General features: G+C 40.8%; 1 protein-coding gene across 22 annotated transcripts in view; it reads right to left on the bottom strand.

Moving 5' to 3' along the window:
• Positions 1-21,609, bottom strand: part of ST3GAL3 (ST3 beta-galactoside alpha-2,3-sialyltransferase 3) — a 231,794-nt gene that overhangs the window by 173,056 nt on the left and 37,129 nt on the right. For 8 of the 22 annotated variants that reach the window (XM_073007385.1, XM_073007386.1, XM_073007387.1 and 5 more), the window contains exon 3: positions 9,070-9,149. The exons of the other annotated variants lie outside the window; for them this stretch is intronic. In XM_073007385.1, coding sequence (XP_072863486.1) covers positions 9,070-9,149 — 80 coding nt within the window. The remainder of the gene's footprint in view (positions 1-9,069; positions 9,150-21,609) is intronic. 22 annotated transcript variants of the gene reach the window in all.

Consider the following 21,609-nt stretch of genomic DNA (forward strand, 5'->3'; position numbering starts at 1 on the left):
GAATCCACAGACAAAGATTAGCCAATACCTAAACACTCTTCTTACAGCCACCAATCCCTGATCTCCACTGAAGACTCTAAAAAACAGTGGTTCTAAAACATTTGGCTTCAGGACTCTTTACACTCTTAATAGTTAGTTAGTTAGTTATTGACAGAGTCTTGCACTGTCACCCAGGCTAGAGTGTAGTGGCATGGTCTCAGCTCAGTGGAACCTCTGCCTCCTGGGTTCAAGCGATTCTTGTGCCTCAGCCTCCCAAATAGCTGGGACTACAGGTATATACTACCATGCCCAGCTAATTTTTGTATTTTTAGTAGAGATGGGGTTTCACCATGTTGGCCAGGCTAGGACACTCTTAAAACTTACTGAGGACACCAAAGAGTGTTAGTGTGTGGGGGTTAAGAATTATGTTAGTATTTATTACATTAGAAATTAAAACTAAGACACTTAAAAATATGTACTAGCTCATTTAAAATTCACAATAATAAACTCACTAAATATTGTAACTAGATAATTTCATGAAAAAATACGTCTAAAACAAAAAAAATAGTAGGAAAAGGGTGGCATTGCTTTAGAATTTTGAAAATCTCTTTAATTTCCAGCTTCATAAGAGAAAACTGGGTTCTCATTTGTTTCTGCATTCAATCTGTTGTAAAATAGTTTTGAATGAAATATACAAAAAAAACCAGACCTCTTACAAAAATAGCTAGAAAAGGAATGGAGGGGTATTATAATAATCTTTTCAAATGATTGTGGATATTCCTCCTTGACATTATACCAAAACTCAAAACTGGTAGTTTCTTAAAGGTTGGTTGCAACATGGAATCTGAAGCTGTCTTAGTGACCTTTTTTATACTCTGTTACATTAAAATCCATTGGCCTATCTCATACTTTGAATGGATCTTTTATCCAAGCATGATTCTGTAACATACTAACAGTAGTCACTGCGCATTATGGGTTCATCGAGTTATACACACCTTCCAATGATTTCACATTCATTATATCAAAAAATCTCATTTGTTAATATCTCTACTGATCTTATCAGAAAAGTGTTTAAATATTGAAATGTCAGGCTTATGGCAGCAGATGTAAGGTTTTCAGAATTCTAGTCTTCTCGTGAAAGCCAGAGTTTTCTCACTGCAAAAAAATACTGCCAATGGTTTCTCTTGAAGTGACAGGCTTACTTCATTCATCTTTGAGAGAAGGTCTGTCAAAACCCAGTCTAAATAATCATATTTTGTCTATCATTTCTTTCAAGTAAAAACAGTACCCCCAAAAGAGCAGCTAGTTCAGCTTGTAGTTCAAACAATCCACACCATGAGGGCTTTTCCCTGGGGCAACAATAAAGCTTCAGTGTGCAGTGGTAGTGTTTTACGCATATTTCCCATTTCATCACCACATTTTTTTTTGAGATGGGGTCTCACTATGTTGCTCAGGCTGGCCTCAAGTGATCCTTCTGTCTCAACCTCCTGAGTAGACATTTGTTTTTGAGTGAAACAACGCATATCCAAAAATTGAGCATTTCATGAAATTAAATGTTTCGTCAATAACATTTTTAAGTAAAATTGGCTTCATTTTATTTCCCACCATGTGTGGTAGTGAGAAATATGACAACTATAATAGCAGTTTAGTGCTACTGATTTGACTTGTACTAAGGGGCAAGCAGCTTTACCTGCCATCACTTTGTAGCATCAGTGCAGATGCCAACACAGTGCAACAGGCAACCAAAATAGACTTGACCAAACTTTAAGAACCACTCTACAAAAGATAGTAGTTCTCTGCTTTGCTTAGAGAGACTAAGTCTTATAAGCACAGTTCTTCTAGTTTAAACTACCAATATGCTCAGGTTTTTGTTTTAGATATTAAGTGTTGGCCTCTTCCCTCAACATTAGTTTTTTGTTCATTTGTTTGTTTGTTTGTTTGAGATGGAGTCTCGCTCTGTCACCCAGGATGGAGTGCAGTGGCCTAATCTCGGCTCACTGCAACCTCTGCCTCCTGGGTTCAAGCAATTCTCCCGCCTCAGCCTCCCGAATAGCTGGGATTACAGGCACCCGCCACCACGCCCAGCTAATTTTTGTATTTTTAGTAAAGATGGGGTTTCACCATGCTGACCAGGATGGTCTCCATCTCCTGACCTCGTGATCCACCCGACTCAGCCTCCCAAAGTGCTGGGATTACAGGCGTGAGCCACCAGGCCCGGCCTAGTTTTTCTTTTATTGAGTTTCATGCCTTCTTTTTTTCATCACTATATATCTCCTTCTGTGTGTGTGTGTTTTGTTGTTTGTTTTTTTAAGAGATGGTCTCGCTCTGTTGCCCAGGCTGCAGTGCAGTGGTATGATCATAACTCACTGCAATCTTGAATTTCTAGGCTCAATTGATTCTCTCACCTCAGCCTCCTCCTGAGTAGTCAGGACTATAAGCACACGCCACCATGCCTGCCTAATTTTTAAATTATTTATCATTATTATTTAGTAGAGACAGAGTCTTGCTATGTTGCCCAGGCTGGTCTTGAACTCCTAGCCTCAAATGATCCTCCTGCCTGAGCCTCCCAAAGTGCTGGAATTACAGGTGTGAGCTATCATGCCTGACCTTTTCTAATCAGTTGTTAAGTTATGCACTTTACATACTCCTTCTATTCTTGTTGTGGCTGACCTAGAAATCTTTAGCAAACATAATTAACTGAAAAAAGTCTAAGTTTATCAACATACTTAACTGACTGAACAAAGGATACAAGAAAAATACTTTAATTCTTAACGCTGTCTCTCAATTTAAATTTTATTATTAAGATGAAGTGTAGAGGCCAATGCCTGTAATCCCAACACTTTGTGAGGCAAGGAAGGAGAATCACTTGAGGTCAGGAGTTCAAGACTAGCCTGGGCAATATAGCAAGATCCTGTCTCTATAAAAAACTTTAAAAACATTAGCCAGGTGTAGTGGCACACTCCTGTAGTCCTAGCTACCTGGCAGACTGAGGTGGGAGATTGCCTCAGCCCAGGACTTTGACGTTGCAGTGAGCTATAATTGCACCACTGCACTCTAGCCTAGGTGGCAGAGCAAGACCCTATCTCAAAACAATTTTTTAAAAATTACTAATTGGTAGTATAGTTCCATTCTTCTGTTTTTATAATGCCAAATATTGACTGGATGATACTGCCTTTCTTTTGGGGGGGGGTGGTATACAGCCAGTGGAGTATAGTATAGGAGTAGTATCTTATTGTGGTTTTAATTTGCATTTCATACTAATTTGAGGCTGAGAATCTTTTCAGGTGCTTACTTGCCATCTGTATGTCTACTTTGGTGAAGTGTCTATTCATATCTTTGTCTATTTTTAACTGGCTCTTTGTCTACTGAATAGTAAATACTATTTGTCTACTGAATTCAGTAAATACTGAATTTGTCTACTGAATAGTAAAGTACAAGACCTTTGTCTTGTATTGACTTTGTTTTGACTTTATATTGACTTAGTAAAGTACAATAGTAAAGTACAAGACCTTTGTTGTATATGTTTCACAACATTTTCTCCCAATCTGTGGCTTGCCTTTAAATATTTGTACAGTGCTGTTTAAAGAGCAAAAGTTTTTACTTTTGATGAAGTTCAATGTTTTTTTTAATGCTTTTCTGCCCTATTTCTAAGAAATCTTTACCAAACTCAACATCATTAACATTTCTCTCCTATATTTTGTTCTATGTGTTTTTTAGTCTTAGCTCTTCCCTTTAGGTGTATGATCTATTTCAAGTTAATTTTGTACATGGTGAGAGATAAGAATCAGTGTTCTTTTGTTTGTTTTTGTGCAACCACTTATTGAAAAGACTATACTTTCTCCTTTGAATCGCCTGGGCATTTTTGTGAAAAATCAATTGGCCATATATGTGTGGGTCTATTTCTGGACTCTGTTTTCTGTCTCATTGATCTGTACATCTATCTTTATACCAGTACCACTCTATCTTGATTGCTGCTGGCTTTATGATAAGTTTTGAAAGCAGGTAATGGAAACCCTCCAACTTTGCTCTTTTTCAGAATGGTTAGACTATTCTTGAATCTCTGTATTTCTATATAAGTTTCAAAATCAGTTTTAAATTTCTACCAAAGCAAAAATTTTTTAAGACAAAAAAACCCAAGCCTTCTGCGATTCTGATTAAGAGAATGTGTTGAATTTTAAAACACATTGGGGGCCAGGTGCAGTAGTTCATGCCTGTAATCCCAGCACTTCTGAAAGGCTGAGGCAGGCAGATCACTTGAGGTCAGGAGTTTGAGACAAGCCTAGCCAACACGGTGAAACCCCATCTCTATTAAAAATACAAAAGTTAGCTAGGCGTGGTGGTGGGTGCCTGTAGTCCCAGGTTCTCGCGGGGGCTGAGGCAGGAGAATCACTTGAACCAGGAGGTAGAGGTTGCAGTGAACCAAGATCACACCACTGCACTTCAGCCTGGGTGACAGAGCGAGACCCTGTCTCAAAAAATAAAATAAAACACACTGGGGAGATTCAGTAACATTAATAGGTCTTCTGACCCATGAACATGGTATGTCGATTTCAGTATTCTTACATTTCTCACAGTAATCTTTTTGGGTTTTAGTGAACATCTTGGCCATTCTGTTCCCTAGAGGGCCTTCCTCCTTGTGCTTAGATGGGTCATCCTCCTAATATCATGGAATGTATAGGTATACAGAAACAATTATCCAACCATGTCAAGTGAGTTGCAATGAACCCTATGGAAATAATATAAATCAAGTCTTCACTTTTATTCTCCCTTTTCACTACGTCTCTCCTCCTGCAAAGGCAATCATTCTATTTTGATTAATGAGTGTGTGTGCGTGTGTGTATACAATACATATATAGTTTATGTTCTCTTAATACATTTATGTTTTATATCATGTACTTTTTCTTATCAACTTTATAAAGTAATAATTTATATATAATAAACTGCATCAATTTAAAGTACAGGAGTTGAAGTTTTGAAAGTTGTACACATACATAAAATCACAATCAAGGTAAAGGACATTTCCACTGATTCCAAAAAAATTTTTTGGGTCCTTTTGCAATCCATCCCTCCCTTCACTCTTAACCCTACATAAACATTGATCTAAGTTACTAACTTAGTTTCCATTTCACACACATGGTGCCATACAATACATACTTTTTTAAATGTCTGATTTCTTTTGTTCAGCATGAGTTTGATATTTATCTATTATGTCATATGTATCAAGTTCGTTCCTTTTATTTTTCCTTTCCTTTTCTTCTTACTTTTTTTTTTTTTTTTTTTTTTTTTTTTTTTTTTTTTTTGAGACGGAGTCTCGCTCTGTCGCCCAGGCTGGAGTGTAGTGGCCGGATCTCAGCTCACTGCAAGCTCCGCCTCCCGGGTTTACGCCATTCTCCTGCCTCAGCCTCCCGAGTAGCTGGGACTACAGGCACCCACCACCTCGCCCGGCTATTTTTTTGTATTTTTTAGTAGAGACGGGGTTTCACTGTGTTAGCCAGGATGGTTTCGATCTCCTGACCTCGTGATCCACCTGTCTCGGCCTCCCAAAGTGCTGGGATTACAGGCTTGAGCCACCGCGCCCGGCCCTTTTTTTTTTTTTGAGACTGGTTCTCACTCTGTCCACCAGGCTAGAGTACAATAGTGCGATTATAACCCACTAAAGCCTCAAAATCCTGGGCTCAAGTGATCCTCCCATATCAGCCTCCTGAGTAGCTAGGAGAACAGGCATGTACCACCATGCCTGGCTAATTTTTGTAGTTTTTGTAGAGGCGGGGGTCTCACTATGTTGCCCAGGCTGGTCTCGAACTCCTAGAACTGATCCTCCCAACTTGGCCCCCCAAAGCACTAGGAGTCAATGAGCCTGGCCAATATTTTTAATTTTGGTAAAGTTTATCAATTTTTAATTTTATGGTTCAAGCTTCTTGCATCCTAAAAAACCGTTGTCTGTATCTTTCTAATTTATGTAAGTAAAACTGTGTTTCTATTTCCTTTTTGACTCCAACTATGTTTTCTAAATCTCATTCATGTTGTTTTTGTATATTTAGTCTGTTATTTCTAACAACTGCGTATCATTTGATGATAGAAATACCCTACTTTTTGCCTATTGAACCCCCACCCCAGGATGGAAATATATTCATCCTCCAACTCACTGGGTTCACAAGTAATGTGTGTTTCTGGAAAGTTCTGTGGAATATAAATAAAAGATTTGCTGAGCCAAAGCATATGTATATACTTAAGTTATTAATTATTGCTAGAGTGCTCTCCAGAATGGCTGTACCAATGTACTTTTCTACCAGTAAAGGATGTAAGTTACAATAGTCTCACATTCTAGCCAACAGGTGACATTATCTAGCTTTCTAATTTCTTACCAGTCTAAGAGAATAAAATATCTTTTTTTAATCTGAATATTTTCATAGCCCATGAGTTTGACTATCTCTTCATATGCTTAGCATTATGGGTTTCTTATTCTGTAAACTGCCTGTTCTAATTCTTTGCCCATTTTCTACTGGGATTGTTCTTTTTCTTCTTGATTTGCAGGAATTCCCTGTATATTCTTTGTGAATTTTAAATATTGAAAATGTTTTCTCCCAGTAAATTATCTGTGTATTAACCATGTCTAGGATGTCCTTAATAGCACAAAATTCTTAACTTAGATTTAAACAAGTTTATCAACTTTTTGCCTACAATTTTTGCTTTTAAGATTTTGTTTAGTCCTTCCCTTAGACACCTAAATCACAAAGATAATCTTTTATTATGATTTTTTTTTTGAGACAGGGTTTTGCTCTATCACCTAAGCTGGAGTACAGCCTCAACCTCACAGACTCAAGCAATTCTTCCACCTCAGCCTCCCAAGTAGCTGGTACTACAGGAACACACCACTACATTCAGCTAATTTTGTAATTTTGTGTAGAGATGGGATCTCACTATGTTGCCCAGGCTGGTCTCAAAGTCCAAGTCATCCTCCTGCCTCATCTTCCCAAAGTGCTGCTGCACCCAGCCACATCGATAATCTTTTGTTTTCTTCTGTTACTTTCTAATTTTACCAGTCTCATTTAAATCTTTGGTCTGCCTGAATTCTACACTTGTACCTGGAGTTAGGGATGGACTCAGTTGCGTTCAGCTTCATCCAGCGAGCCCGTATGCCCTTTCTCCTTCGACTTGTGTGCCACCTTTAAATGCTATTAAATTCCTATTATACATGATGCCAGCATGGTGGCTCATGCCTGTAATCCCAGCACTTTGGGAGGCTGAGGTGGGTGGACTGCTTGAGGTCAGGGGTTAAGAGACAGCCTGGCTAACATGGTGAAACCTCGTCTCTACTAAAATACAAAAATTAGCCAGACAGGGTGCTTGGCGCCTGTAATCCCAGCTACTCGGGAGGCTGAGGCAAGAGAATTGCTTGAACCCAGGAGGCAGAGGATGCAGTGAGCTGGGATTATGCCACTGCACCACTCCAGCCTGGGTGACAAGAAGATTCCGTCTCAAAAAGCAAACAAACACAACTCCTATTATATGTGAGTTTTGCCTCTGAGTTATTTTTTAAATTGGTTACTTTTTCTGTCTTAGCATGACACTACTATTTTTAACTGTATGGCTCTAAGGATATCTTAATATCTGAGAGAGCAAGACTCTCTCCTTTTCACAGTGAGAAATAAAGCTAGCCCATAATTTTGGTGTATACATGTCCAAATTTATCTAATGAACTGAGGTTCTGTGAAGGTGGCTGGACTGGAGAGAGAGGAGGAAATAGTAAGTTACCTGAGAGTAGACCAAGGCAGGAGCAGGGTCTGGGCGGGAGGGGGTACAGCCCTTCCAGGTACAGCAGGAGGATGTGCCTGAGCATCCTTCAACCCAGCTGCAGCCCTCCTAACCCAGGGCACTTATGAATCCTGAGAAGGCTATGATATAAAGAACTGGGATCCCAGAGGCCCAGCTAGGGGAATCCCTTCAGAAAGAGCAGCTCATTAGAAGCTGGAGGAACTTTCATCAGGTCAGAGAGGGAGAAAGCCACTGACAAAGGTCAGCAGTCTAGAACAGATTACAGTAACATGAAGTTTAGAACATGGTATCAGCAAGGATGGAAAAAGTAGTAGAGAACAGCAGGCAGGGAACTGAGACCTATCTGCATTCCTCCCACCATCACATACCCTCTCAGAACAAGTGGTGATTCTCAAAGTATGGTCCGCGGTCTACTGATGGGTTCTTACAATTGGCCTATAAACTGACCCAAAAATGCAAGTCCTTTCTTTGTGACACATGGAATCCACAAACTTTCACTTTTATTTACAATTAGGCCTTACTTAGTTATTAGAAACCCATAAAATAAATTACTGAGTTACAAAAAGGTGCTACAGGTAAAACCAAAAATAGCACTTTACTGGAGTGTACTCTGAGCCCTATACCAGCATTTCATTAAACAGTCTGCACACCAGGCAATATTCAACTGTACTGCACAGCAGCTCTCACTCATGCCCACGCATGTACAGGGTCCCTACAGTCCTCTGGAATATACTCTGTTATCAGTGTGCCATCAGTGCTGCCTTGAATTGGACATGATGTGCCATTGTGTTACTGCTTTTAAATTATAAATTTGAGTTAACTTAGCCATTAGTTCAGTTTCTGTAAATGGTTTAGTTATTACCTTTACAATGAGTACTGATGCATATTTACATCAGTAAGATTTCTGACTTAATCTTCCAATTACAAGGTCTCAAGGCATATATGAGTTACTGTTCAAATATGAATAATCTTTTAAAGATTTATACATAATCCTCTAAAATTTGTTTGTAGAGAGATAGTCCACCCCATCAACCAGTTCTTTCTCTACTGAAAAGTGAAATTAGACGAAAAGCAGAACAAGAGGTTGCTTGCCTTAAAGTTTGCTATAGTCAAATAAACTTGTTGGCTGGATGTGGCAGCTCATGCCAGCACTTTGGGAGTCTGAGGTGGGAGGATCACGTGAGCCCGGGAGTTCAAGATGAGCCTGGGCAAACATGGTGAGACCCCATTCCTAAAAAAATACAAAAATTAGCCAGGCATGGTGGTGTGCACCTGTAGTCCCAACCACATGGGAGGATGAGATGGGAGGCTTACTTGAGCCCAGGAGGCAGAGGTTGCAGTGAGCCATGATTGTGCCATTGCACTCCAGCCTGGGACACAGAGCGAGACTGTGTCTGAAACAAACAAACAAAAAGTTGTAAGGGAATAAGTGAGGAAGAAGAGCCAAGGAAAAAACATTTAGTCTATGAAACAGGTGGGTGAATCAGGGGCTTCAGACATCAAGTATTGTTATTCAGATCACAAACTTTGAAGATAAGAAATCCTTAGTTAAAGCTCTGTCTCTGCTAGTGACCAACCCACTTAAAATTGTTTTCCCACTTGCAAAAAGGAAAAAAGTAGTCCCCACTTTATCAGTGTGATCTCAAAAAAGGCATTAACTTGTTGAGCCTCATTAGCCTTACCTGTAAAATGTGGAAATACTATCAAACATACCTAGTAGATTAAATAACATGACGCATGCAAAGCGCTTTAGAAAAATGTGAGCTCCAAGCACATAGTTAAATGTTCAAAAAATTTAGGCCAGGCGCAGTGGTTCACACCTATAATCCCAGCACTTAAGGAGGCCAAGGCAGGTGAATTGCCTGAGGTCAGGAGTTGAGACCAGCCTGACCAACATGGTGAAACCCTGTCTCTACTAAAAAGACAAAATTATTCAGGCGTGGTAGCAGGTGCCTGTTATCCCAGCTACTCAGGAAGCTGAGACAGGAGAATCGCTTGAACCTGGAGGTGGAGGCTGCAGTGAGCTGAGATTGCATCACTGCACTCCAGCCTGGGTGATGAGAAACTCTGCCTCAAACAACAACAACAACAACAAAATGTAACCGATCATAACCTCATAAGGTTGCTAGATTATAACAACCATGAGAGTAGGATAGGCCTATATTCATCTTTCTTTCCCAAAGACCTTACACAGAATATGCCAGGAATACTCTAACTGCCAATAAATGTTTACTGCCATTGATTTTGAGCTTCCTACAAATAAAGTGTGGGATTGACCTATGTGTATACGTATGCATTTGAGTGTGTCTCTGTGTGTATGTAAGTGAAAAAGATCATTCTATATACTTTCCATCTTCATGTAGGAGTACATGAAGATCTACCTTAGCCAATTCAATGGCTGCAGAGTATCCGCCAAATGGACATGCCATTATTTATTTAATCAATCTTTTATTGTTTCCATTTTTTTCTTATAAACAACGCAATGTGCACACCTGTACATATATCTGTGCATGCTTGTTCTGTATTTCTTTAGGAAGTAAAACTGATGCATCAAAAGGTATGTATATTTATACTTTTGAATACACACTATTACATTGCCTTCCAGGAACCCACTTATATTATATAAGAATAACGGCTTACTTACGCATGTTCAGGGCATTATCATTCTAAACTCTATGCCAACAGGAAAGGTACCATCGATATGGAAGAATAAAATAACAATTATGTACCATCACTCTTTCATACTTTGCATTTCTTTAAAAAACAGAATGTTTTTGTAAATGAACACTAACCACTTATAAATTTCCTTCTGTGAAATTAAGACATTCATGCATTTTATCAACTTTTCTATTTAAGTATTGGTTTTTCCAAACAATTTATATAAGCTCTTTATATATATTAAGAATATCATCTCTCTGTCATATATACCAAAATTATTTTTCCAAGCTTGTTATTCATCTTAACTTTGCTTAGAATTTCTAGAGAATTTTTTAAAACAGAAGTTTTAATAAAAGATAGCTTTTTTTTTTTCTTGAGACAAAGTCTCACTCACTCTGTCAGCCAGGCTGGAGTGCAGAGGCGTGAACACAGCTCAGGCATGAACAAGGCTCACTGAGCCTTCTAAGTAGCTGGGACTACAGGCGCATACCACCACGCCGGGCTAACTTTTTTTTTTTTTTCTTCTTGTGGTAGAGACAGGGTCTTGCAATGTTGCCTAGGCTGGCCTCGAACTCCTGCGCTCAAGAGATGCTCCTACCTTGGCCTCTGAAAGTACTGGGATTACAGGCATGAGCCACTGTGCTAGGCCAAAAGATAACATTTTTCGTTCTTTTATGGTTTGGTATCAAGCTAATAAAATCCCTTTCTCAATCCCAATATCATATTCTTTATTGTTTTCTAGTATTTTAATTTAGTTATTTACAATTAAAGCTCTAATCCAGCTGAAATTTATTTTTGTCTAAGGTGTACATTTGTTTCACTTACCTATTGATGGAAATTTAGATTGTTTCCAGTACCTCGCTATTGTCAATAAAGCTGCCACCAACATTTGTTTACAACTTTTTTTGTAGGCAAAGGTTTTCATTTATCTTGGGAAGTATGAGGTGCTGAGTCATGTACTGAATATATGCTTAATTTTTTAAAAATGGCCAAACTGTTTTCCACAGTGGTTGCACCATTTTACATTCCATTTGACAACACAAGAGAGTTGCTAAGTTGAAGAATGCCAATCTTTAAATTTCAGCAATTCTAATGGGTGTGAAGTGGCATTTCACTGAAGTTTTAATTAGCTTTCCCTGACGTCTAATGATGATGAATCTTTTGAGATGTCTCTTAACCCACTCTGTGTGCTATAACAAAATATCTGAGACTGGGTAACTTATTTAAAAAAAAAAAAAAAATTTGGCCGAGCACGGTGGCTCAGGCCTGTAATCCCAGCACTTTGGGAGGCCGAGGCGGGCGGATCACGAGGTCGGGAGATTGAGGCCATCCTGGCTAACACAGTGAAACCCCGTCTCTACTAAAAAAAAATACAAAAAACTAGCCGGACGAGGTGGCGGGCGCCTGCAGTCCCAGCTACTCGGGAGGCTGAGGCAGGAGAATGGCGTGAACCCGGGAGGCGGAGCTTGCAGTGAGCCGAGATCGCACCACTGCACTCCAGCCTGGGCGACAGAGCAAGACTCCGTCTCAAAAAAAAAAAAAAAAAGAAAAAAGAAAAGAAATTTATTTTCTCACAGTTCTGGAGGTTCTGAAGTCAAAGATCAAAACATTAGCAGGCTTGGTGTCTGGAAAAGCCCCAGTATTCTCGTCCAAGAGGGCACCTTAAAACGCTGCATCCACAGGAGGGAAAAACAGTGTGTCCTCATATGGCAGAGGGCAGAAGGGGCAAAAAGGGACCAAACTCTCTCTGTCAAGCCCTTGTTATAATGGCATTCATTCATTTATGAGGACAGAGCACTCGTGACCCAATCACTTCCCGAAGGGCCCCATCTCCCAGCACTGTTGCACTGGGGATTGAGTTTCCAACACATGAATTTTTGGAAGGGACAAGAACATTCAAATCATAGCAAGGTGCTTATTGGTCATGTGTATTTTTTTGTATGAAACATCTGTTCAAGTCCTTTGTCAGTTTCTTTTTGCTGTTGTTCATTTTTCTGTTTGTTTAAGATGGGGTGTCACTGTGTTGTCCAGGCTGGTCTTGAACTCCTTGGTCTCCCAAAAGTACTTTGTCAACTCCCTAACCAGGTTGTTTGCGCCTTCTTATTCAGTTGTAAGAGTTCCTTATATCTTCTGGATCCAAGTCCTTTGCCCAATGTATCTTGCCAATATTTTTCCCAGTGTGTAGGTTGCTTTGTATTTTCTTGATGGAACAATTTGAAGAGCAGAAAGAATCTCAATGATACAACTGATAAGTATTTCTTTTATGGTTAATGCTTTCTGTGCTACCACAACAGCATGAAGATTTTCTCCTTTTCTATAAATTTTATGCTTAGGTCTATGATCCACTTAAAATTGATTTTTTTGTATATGGTGTGAGATAGGAATTGTGGTTCCTTATTTTTCTATATAGATATCTAGTTATTTCAACATAGTATGTTGAAAAGACTCCCTATACCACTGAATTATGTTATTACTTTTATCAAAATTCAATTGACTACATATGCATGGTCTATTTCTGGACTCTATTCTGTCTACTGATCTTTCACTAATACTGTATTGTCCTGATTACCATAGTTAAGACTTGAAGTGAGGTAGTGTAAGCTCTCTAACTACTACTTTCCGAAGTCTAGATTCTTTGTGTTTTCATACAAATTTTAGAATCAGCTATTGATTTCTTTTTTTTTTTAAGCCTGCTGAAATTTTAATTAGGATTACATTGAATCTATAGATTAGTCTTGAAAAACTGAGGATCTTCACTTGAGGCCAGGAGTTCAAGACCAGCCTGGGCAATAACTCAAAACCTCATCTCTACAAAAATAAAACATAAAAATTAAAAACAGGTCTGGCAAGGTGGCCCACACCTGTAATCTCAACACTTTGGGAGGCCAAGGTGGGAGGACTGTTTGACAACAGGAGTTCAAGATCAGCCTAGGCAACAATATAAAAAGCTGTTTTTATTTAAAAATTTTTTTAAAAATTAGCTAGGCATGCCTGTAGTCCCAGATACTTAGGAGGCTGAGGCAGGAAGATCACTTAAGCTGGGGAGTTTGAGGCTGCAGTAAGCTGTGATCCCGCCACTGTACTCCAGCCTAGATGACAGAGCCAGACTCTGTCTCAAAAAATAAAATTAAGTTAAATTAAATTAAAAATGGGGGCTGTTTTAACAATATTAAGTCTTCCAATACACAGGAATCCATAAATCTCTCCTTATTTAGATGTCTTTATTTAATCTCTTATTTAGATCTTTAATTCCTCTCAGCAATATTTTTACAGTTTTCAGTGTAGAGGTCCTGCATATGTTTAGATTTATTTCTAAGTATCTTACTTTTTTTTGATGCTATTGCAAATAATGTTGTTTAATCTTATTTTCTATTTGTGCACTTCCAGTATATAGAAACACAATTGAGTTTTATATATTGTGTGATATTGTTATATAATAAGAAACATATATTTGGTTTCTGCTCCTGATTCCTGAGACAGGGCTCCTAAATCCCTTGGGATTTCCTGGGTGGTAGGAGCATTTTTTTTGTTCTAATGAGGTGACTCTTAGTGGGTTCCTGACAGCCTCTCACAATGAGGGCTGGTTACCAGGGGAACCAACAATGTGTTTGGAGGGCTGAAAGTTGAGTTTATCACCAATGACCAATGATTTAGTCAACCATGCATACATAATGAATCCTCCATAAAAAGCTGGCTGAGCATGGTGGCTCCCACCTGTAATCCCAACACTTTGGGAGGCCGAGGCAGGCGGATCAGCTGAGGTCAGGAGTTCAAGACCAGCCTGGCCAACATGGTGAAACCCCGTCTCTACTAAAAATACAAAACTTAGCCAGACATGGTGGTGGGCGCCTGTAATCCCAGTTACTTGTGAGGCTGAGGCTTGAACCTGGAAGGCGGAGGTTGCAGTGAGCCAAGATGGTGCCACTGCAGGTTGGAGATAATACTCCAACCTGGGCAACAAAGTGAGACTCTGTCTCAAAAAAAGAAAAAAAAAAAAAAAAAAAAATCCCTGAGCTATGGGGTCTGCAGTTTCCAGACTGCTGAACACGTGGAGGTGCTGGAGAGTGGCATGCCTGGAGACAGCATTGAAGCCCTGGGCCCGTTTCCCTATCCTTCACCCTAGGTATCTCTGCCTCTGGCTGGTTTGTTTGTTTGAGATGGAGTCTCACTCTGTCACCCGGACTGGAGTGCAGTGGCACGATCTCAGCTCACTGCAATCTCTGCTTCCTGGGTTCAAGCGATTCTCTTGCCTCAGCCTCCCGAGTAGCTGGGATTATAGGCACTCGCCACCACGCCTGGCAGGCTAATTTTTGTATTTTTAGTAGAGACAGGGTTTCACCATGCTGGCCAGGCTGGTCTCAAACTTCTGACCTGGTGATCCGCCCTCCTTGGCCTCCCAAAGTGCTGGGATTACAGGCATGAGCCACTGCACCCGGCCTCATTATTTTTATTTTTTAAGTTTTTATTGTGGTAAGATATATGCAACATAAAACTTACCATTTTAGGTTGGGCACAGTGGCTCATGCCTGTAATCCTCGCACTTTGGGAGGCTGAGGCAGGTGGATCACTTGAGGTTAGGAGTGTGACACCAGCCTGGCCAATATGGTGAAACCCCATTTCTACTAAACATCCGAAAAAAATTAGTCAGGCATGGTAGCACACGCCTGTAGTCCCAGCTACTTGGAAGGCTGAGGCAAGAGAATCGCTTAAACCCAGGAGGCAGAGGTTGCAGTGAGCCGAGATCGCGACACTGCACTCCAACCTGGGCAACAGAGTGAGACTTGTCTCAAAAAAGAAAAAACAAAAAAAATTAGTCCAGGCACGGTGGTTCACGCCTGTAATCCCAGCACTATGGGAGGCTGAGGCGGGCGGATCACAAGGTCAGGAGATCGAGACCATCCTGGCTAACACGGTGAAACTCCGTCTCTACTAAAAATACAAAAAATTACCCAGGTGTGGTGGTGGGCGCCTGTAGTCCCAGCTACTCAGGAGGCTGAGGCAGGAGAATGGCATGAATCCGGGAGGCGGAGCTTGCAGTGAGCCGAGATCACACCACTGCACTCTGGCCTGGGGGACAGAGCGAGACTCCGTCTCAAAAAAAAAAGAAAAAACAACAACAACAAAATTTACCATTTTAACTTTACATATCTGTGGCATCAAGCACATTCACACTGTTGTACATCCATTACCACTATGCAGCTCTAGAACTCTTTTCATCTTACAAAACTGAAACTCTGAACCCATTGAACTGTCCGCTCCCCTCTGTTCCAGCCTCTGGCAACCACGTTTTACCTTCTGTCTCTATGAATTGACTACTCTAGGAACCTCATATAAGTGGAATCTTACAGTATTTGTCCTTTTGTTACTGGCTTATTCATTTAACATGATGCCTTCAAGGTCCATCCATGCTGCAGCATGTGTCAAAATTTCCGTCCTTCTTTGGGACTGACTAAATATTTTTTAGTGTTCCATTTTATTTCTTCTGATAGCTTCTCAAATATAATCATGCATCACTTAATGACAGGGATAGATTCTAAGAACTGCGCTGTTAGGCAATTTCCTTGTTGTGCAAATATCATAGAGTGTATTTACACAAACTTAGATAAAATAGCCCACTGCACACATAGGTTACATGGTATAGCCTATTGCTCTAGGTTATAAACCTATACAGCATGTGACTGTACTGAAATACTGTAGGCAACTGTAATACAATGATATATGTGTATCAAAACATATTTAGGTCAGGCTCAGTGGCTGATGCCTATAATGCCATCACTTTGGGAGGCCAAGGTAGGTAGATCATTTGAGGTCAGGAGTTCAAGACCAGCCTGGCCAACATGGCGAAACCCCCGTCTCTACTAAAAATAGAAAAATTAGCTGGGTGTGGTGGCACGCGCCTGTAGTCCCAGCTACTCAGGAGGCTGAGGCACAAGAAATGCTTGAATCCGGAAGGTGGGAGGCTGCAGTGAGCCAAGATTGTGCCACTGCACTCTGGCCTGGGCTACAGAGCAAGATTCTGTCTCAATCAATCAATCAATAAAACATCTCAACACAGAAAAGCTACAGTAAAAATATGATATAATCTTATGGAACCACTTTTGTATATGTGGTCTGTCATTGACCAAAACACTGTTATGCAGTGTATGACTGTCTCTTTTTGTTGTGTTATTTAAGTAGTTGTTCGAGAACTAACAATACTCATCCTTAACTTATCAGAGTCTATTTAGAGTCAATATAATACCTCTTCAAATCTGACATTTCATACTTATTACTTTACCCTTTTCTCTTCTCTTCTCACTTTATACATTCTTATTTCCCACTTACTTCCTTTTTCACAAACATAATAACCTTGTACGGTAAAATTACATTTACGCATCCCCCATCCCTTATGCAAGTGTTGACATATCTTTTACCTCCACATATGTCCAAAATCTCACTTTACTAGGTTATTATTTTTGCTTTAAACAATTAGTTGTCTTTTAAGCAAGTTATGAGAAGAAGGAAAGAGAGTCATATTTGCCCACCATTTACCATTTCCAGTGGTCATCTTTCCTCCATTTCCCAGTTGGCCAGGCTGATTTCAAACTCCTGACCTTAAGTCAGGCCTCCCAAAGTGTTGAGATTACACGCATGAGCCACGGCACCTGCGTCCAGCCTATTTTTCTTTCTTTCTTTTTTTTTTCCAAAACACCTTTCACTCTGTCACCCAGACTGGAATGCAGTGGCACGATCTTGGCTCACTGCAACCTCCGTTTCCCAAGTTCAAGAGATTCTCACGCCTCAGCCTCCCATGTAGCTGGAATTACAGGTGTGTGCCACCACACCCAGCTAATTTTTGTATTATTAGTAGAGATGGGGTTTCACGGTCTCAAACTCCTGACCTCGAGTGATTCCGCCCGCCTCAGCCTCCCAAAGTGCTGGGATTACAGGCGTAAACCACCACGCCAGGCCTTTTCTTTATTTTTTAAATGAGAAGTTTATTTAAAGAAGACGATGCCACCAGGTATGGTGGCTCACACATTAATCCCAGCACTTTGGGAGTCTGAGGCGGGCAGGATCACCTGAGGTCAGGAGTTCGAGACCAGACTGGCCAACGTGGTGACACTCTGCCTCTACAAAAATACAAAAATTAGCTAGGCATGATGGCAGGTGCCTGTAATCCCAGCTACTCGGGAGGCTGAGGCAGGAGAATCACTTGAACCCAGGAGGCGGAGGTTGTAGTGAGCTAAGATCATGCCACTGTACTCCAGCATGGGCGAGAGAACAAGACTCTGTCTTAAAAAAAAAAAAAAGAAGAAGATGCTTGATTTGAAGGAAAAACTAGGATTCATTTTTAAGAGTAATTATCGGGGCCGGGCGCGGTGGCTCAAGCCTGTAATCCCAGCACTTTGGGAGGCCAAGATGGGTGGATCACAAGGTCAGGAGATCGAGACCATCCTGGCTAACATGGTGAAACCCCATCTCTACTAAAAAAATACAAAAAACTAGCCGGGCGAGGTGGCGGGCGCCTGTAGTCCCAGCTACTAGGGAGGCTAAGGCAGGAGAATGGCATGAATCCGGGAGGTGGAGCTTGCAGTGAGCTGAGATCCAGCCACTGCACTCCAGCTTGGGTGACAGAGCGAGACTCCGTCTCAAAAAAAAAAAAAAAAAAAAAAAAAAGAGTAATTATCCCTCCTTAAAGACAGACTGCTCTCTACATGAAACACCTACATACAACAAATTGTAAAACTGTCCTTGGTTTTATGATGATAAATAAAAAACATTAAAATTCTTCAATCAAACAAGGTATGCAAGGATTTTTCATGTTGGCTTTTTTGTTCAAATAGTGAGAAGAAAATAACTTACTGGAATACAAAGATAAGCATGCCACTAATGGAGAAAGAGTATTTTCAGAGAACTAGTGTCTTTCCCCATCCCATATCCATTTGATGGTAATCAAAACATACCATTGGCCATTTTGTTTTTTTTTAAAGTACAATATGCATGTGCACATACACCACTTACTCTACATGCAATATAGGAATGAGGAGGGAAACGAAAGAATAGAGAAAACTATACTGCAGTAGTCAGGATGTGGCAGAACCGAATTGCAGTTTTCTAACTGAGAATGTACTGTTGCTCTGTAAGAATGGAGTTCTGGAATAACGTAGCAGGTTCCTTTGTAGTAGACACCTGACTGCTGCTGGAACATGGCAATGGTACTTTCTTTTTTTTTTTTTTTTTTTTTTTTTTTTTGAGACGGAATCTCACCCTGTTGCCCAGGCTGGAGTGCAATGGCGTGATCTCAGCTCACTGTAACCTCTGCCTCCCAGATTGAAGCGATTCTCCTGCCTCAGCCTCCTGAGTAGCTGGGATTATAGGGTGCGTGCCTCCACGCTCAGCGAATTTTTGTATTTTTAGTAGAGATGGGGTTTCACCATGTTGGCCAGTCTGGTCTCGAACTCCTGACCTCGTGATCCACCTGCCTCGGCCTCCCAAAGTGCTGGGATTATAGCTGTGAGCCACCGCGCCTGGCGGCAATGGTACTTTCATCCTCTACTTCCAGGTGTGCAGGTGTGCCTGTTTCATGGATTGGCCGCCTGTCAAATGGAAATCTGATCTGCCTCACTGACAGACCCTCTCATTCACAATACGCTTTCATTAGTTGACTAAATGGTGTATGCCTCTTAATGTTAAACTGTACCACAGAACCATCCTGCCCCACCACCTTCAAATTCATATGATTGTTGCTCTTAGTGTTGACACCTCCCTTGGCATTTCATGGGCCACAGGGAACACCAGAGGTATCCTCAGTTGCTGCTTCACTAAAGAGGCACCAGGCCCACACCAAATGAGCTCATGAGCAGCATCAGCAGCAGCCTCTCCTTATTTTTAGATTTCAGAAGTCTAACTATGATGTACCTAGGTTTTTCTCCCCCAATATTTATCTTTCTTGGGGTTAACTACACTTTTGGATCTGTAAGTCAATGTTTTTCATCAAACTTAGGAAGTTTTCAGCCATTATTTAATGTTTTTTCCTTCAGATAAGTAGGTATGGGAAATTAATTTTCAAAAAATAAAACGGTAATTTTTTTCCCACCCAATTGTCTTTTTTTTTCTTGAGACGGAGTCTTGCTCTGTCACCAGGCTGGAGTGCAGTGGCGTGATCTCGGCTCACTGCAAGCTCCACCTCCCGGGTTCAAGCGATTCTCCTGCCTCAGCCTTACAAGCAGCTGGGACTATAGGTGCGTGCTACCAGGCCCAGCTAAGTTTTGTATTTTTAGTAGAGACGGGGTTTCACCATGTTGGCCAGGATGGTCTTGATCTCCTGACCTCGTGATTCACTTGCCTCAGCCTCTCAAAAGTGTTGGGATTACAGGCGTGAGCCACCACGCCCGGCCCAATTAGACTATCTGATATTGTCTCACAGGTCCCTGAGGCTCTGTTCATTTTTCTTCAATATTTTTCTTTCTGTGGTTCAGACTGGATAATTTCCACTGTATTCTCTTCAAGCTCACTGGCTTCTTCCATTATATACTATCTGCTGTTAAGTGAAACTTCCATTTCAGTTACTATACTTTTCAGGTCTAGAATTTGCATTTGGTTCTTTTTTATAGATTCCATTTCTCTGCTGAGACCACTCATTCATTGTTCACTACTGTATTTTCCTTTAATTCTTTAAATATATTCATAATAGTTACTTTGTCTGCTAAGTGCAACACTGAGGCCACCTTATCCATAGATTTTTCTTCTTGAATATGGATATTCTCCTGTTTCTTTTTTTGAACATTAGCCACTGTGGATATTACACATAAAAACTACGAATACCGTTATCTTCCCACAAAGAGTGTCAATTTGTATTTTAGCAGATAGTTCAACGACTACCTGATCGCCCTGAACTTGTGTGGTTTTGATTTTAGGCATCGTGAGTATGGATCTGAGGAAAGCCCATGGCATTTTTGACCTCTCTTAACTTGACAGGACCCAAACTTCGAAATCTGTCTTGCTGGGGGTTGGCTTTAGGCCTTGTTAGGGCGGGTTCACAGTAGATCTTACTCTTGGGTAAGATCTTTATTCAGAAGACATGGCCTTTCTGGGGTCTCAGCTGGATGCCAGGGGTGTTAACAAAGTGTCAATGAGATCTTTCTACTGGTAGGGCTGGACCATCAATGTTCCCGGCATTGCTTTCCCCCCAACAGGACTTGACCTCTAGTATCTCTTTTGTATTCATTTTGTACCAGCTGCTCTCTATATGGTAAGCTTCAGGTGGTTTCAGTCCATGTATAAACAATAGGCCAGTCCTTAGCTTCAGCCTCACAGGAATGCCCCCATGGACTTCTGAAACCCTCTTGCTGAACAATTCCCTACTCTATGAGGGTCCACCCCACAGATTCCAACTGCTTCAGCTGCCCAAACTCTGACCTCCGCCTCTTCAGCTCAGGGGAAATCATCACAGCCTGTTTAGACTCCACTCACAGAACAGGGTTGGGAAATTGTCCTCAGACAGAAAACTGAGCAAATATGGTGCTCACCTCGAGTTTTCCTTCTCTTAGGAACTGAAATTTTATGCTGCCTATTGTCTACAGGCTGACACAATTGCTTCATTTCTTTTGTCCAGTTTTGTAGCTTCCTATAGAGAGAAGGCTAGCTGTGATACCACTTACTTCCTTACCACTAGAAGCAGAGTACCTCCCAGAAACGTGACCAGAAATGCCAGCCTCCTCTACGTTTTTAAGACAGAAAACTAAGAGTTAATACAATGTTCTATGTCTATTAAACTCATTTCAACCTGTCCTCCTAGTATCAGATCCAACTTCCGCTTTTGTGCCAGAGAGTATTCTCCAGAGCAATCAGATCAACAACGTGTACTTTATAATTTGAATGCATATATTATAATTTGTCTGGTTATAATCTTTTATAAATATGGGGAAGAACACAAAGAGATTTGTAATAATTGATAAACACAGTAGCATAAATGTAATTTTAAAAAAATTTTTGAGACAGGGTCTTACTCTGTCACACAGACTGGAATACAGTGGCATGACCACAGCTCACTGCAGCCTTGACCTCCTGGGCTCAAACAATCCTCCCACCTCAGCCTCTCGAGTCGCTGGGACCACAGACATGTACCACCACACTAAGCTAATTTTTTTATTTTTCTGTGGAGACAAGGTCTCCCTATGTTGCCTAGGCTGGTCTTGAACTCCTGGGCTCAAT

Source organism: Chlorocebus sabaeus, chromosome 20 (genome assembly GCF_047675955.1).
Source record: "Chlorocebus sabaeus isolate Y175 chromosome 20, mChlSab1.0.hap1, whole genome shotgun sequence".
In the NCBI taxonomy this organism is placed as follows: domain Eukaryota; kingdom Metazoa; phylum Chordata; class Mammalia; order Primates; family Cercopithecidae; genus Chlorocebus; species Chlorocebus sabaeus.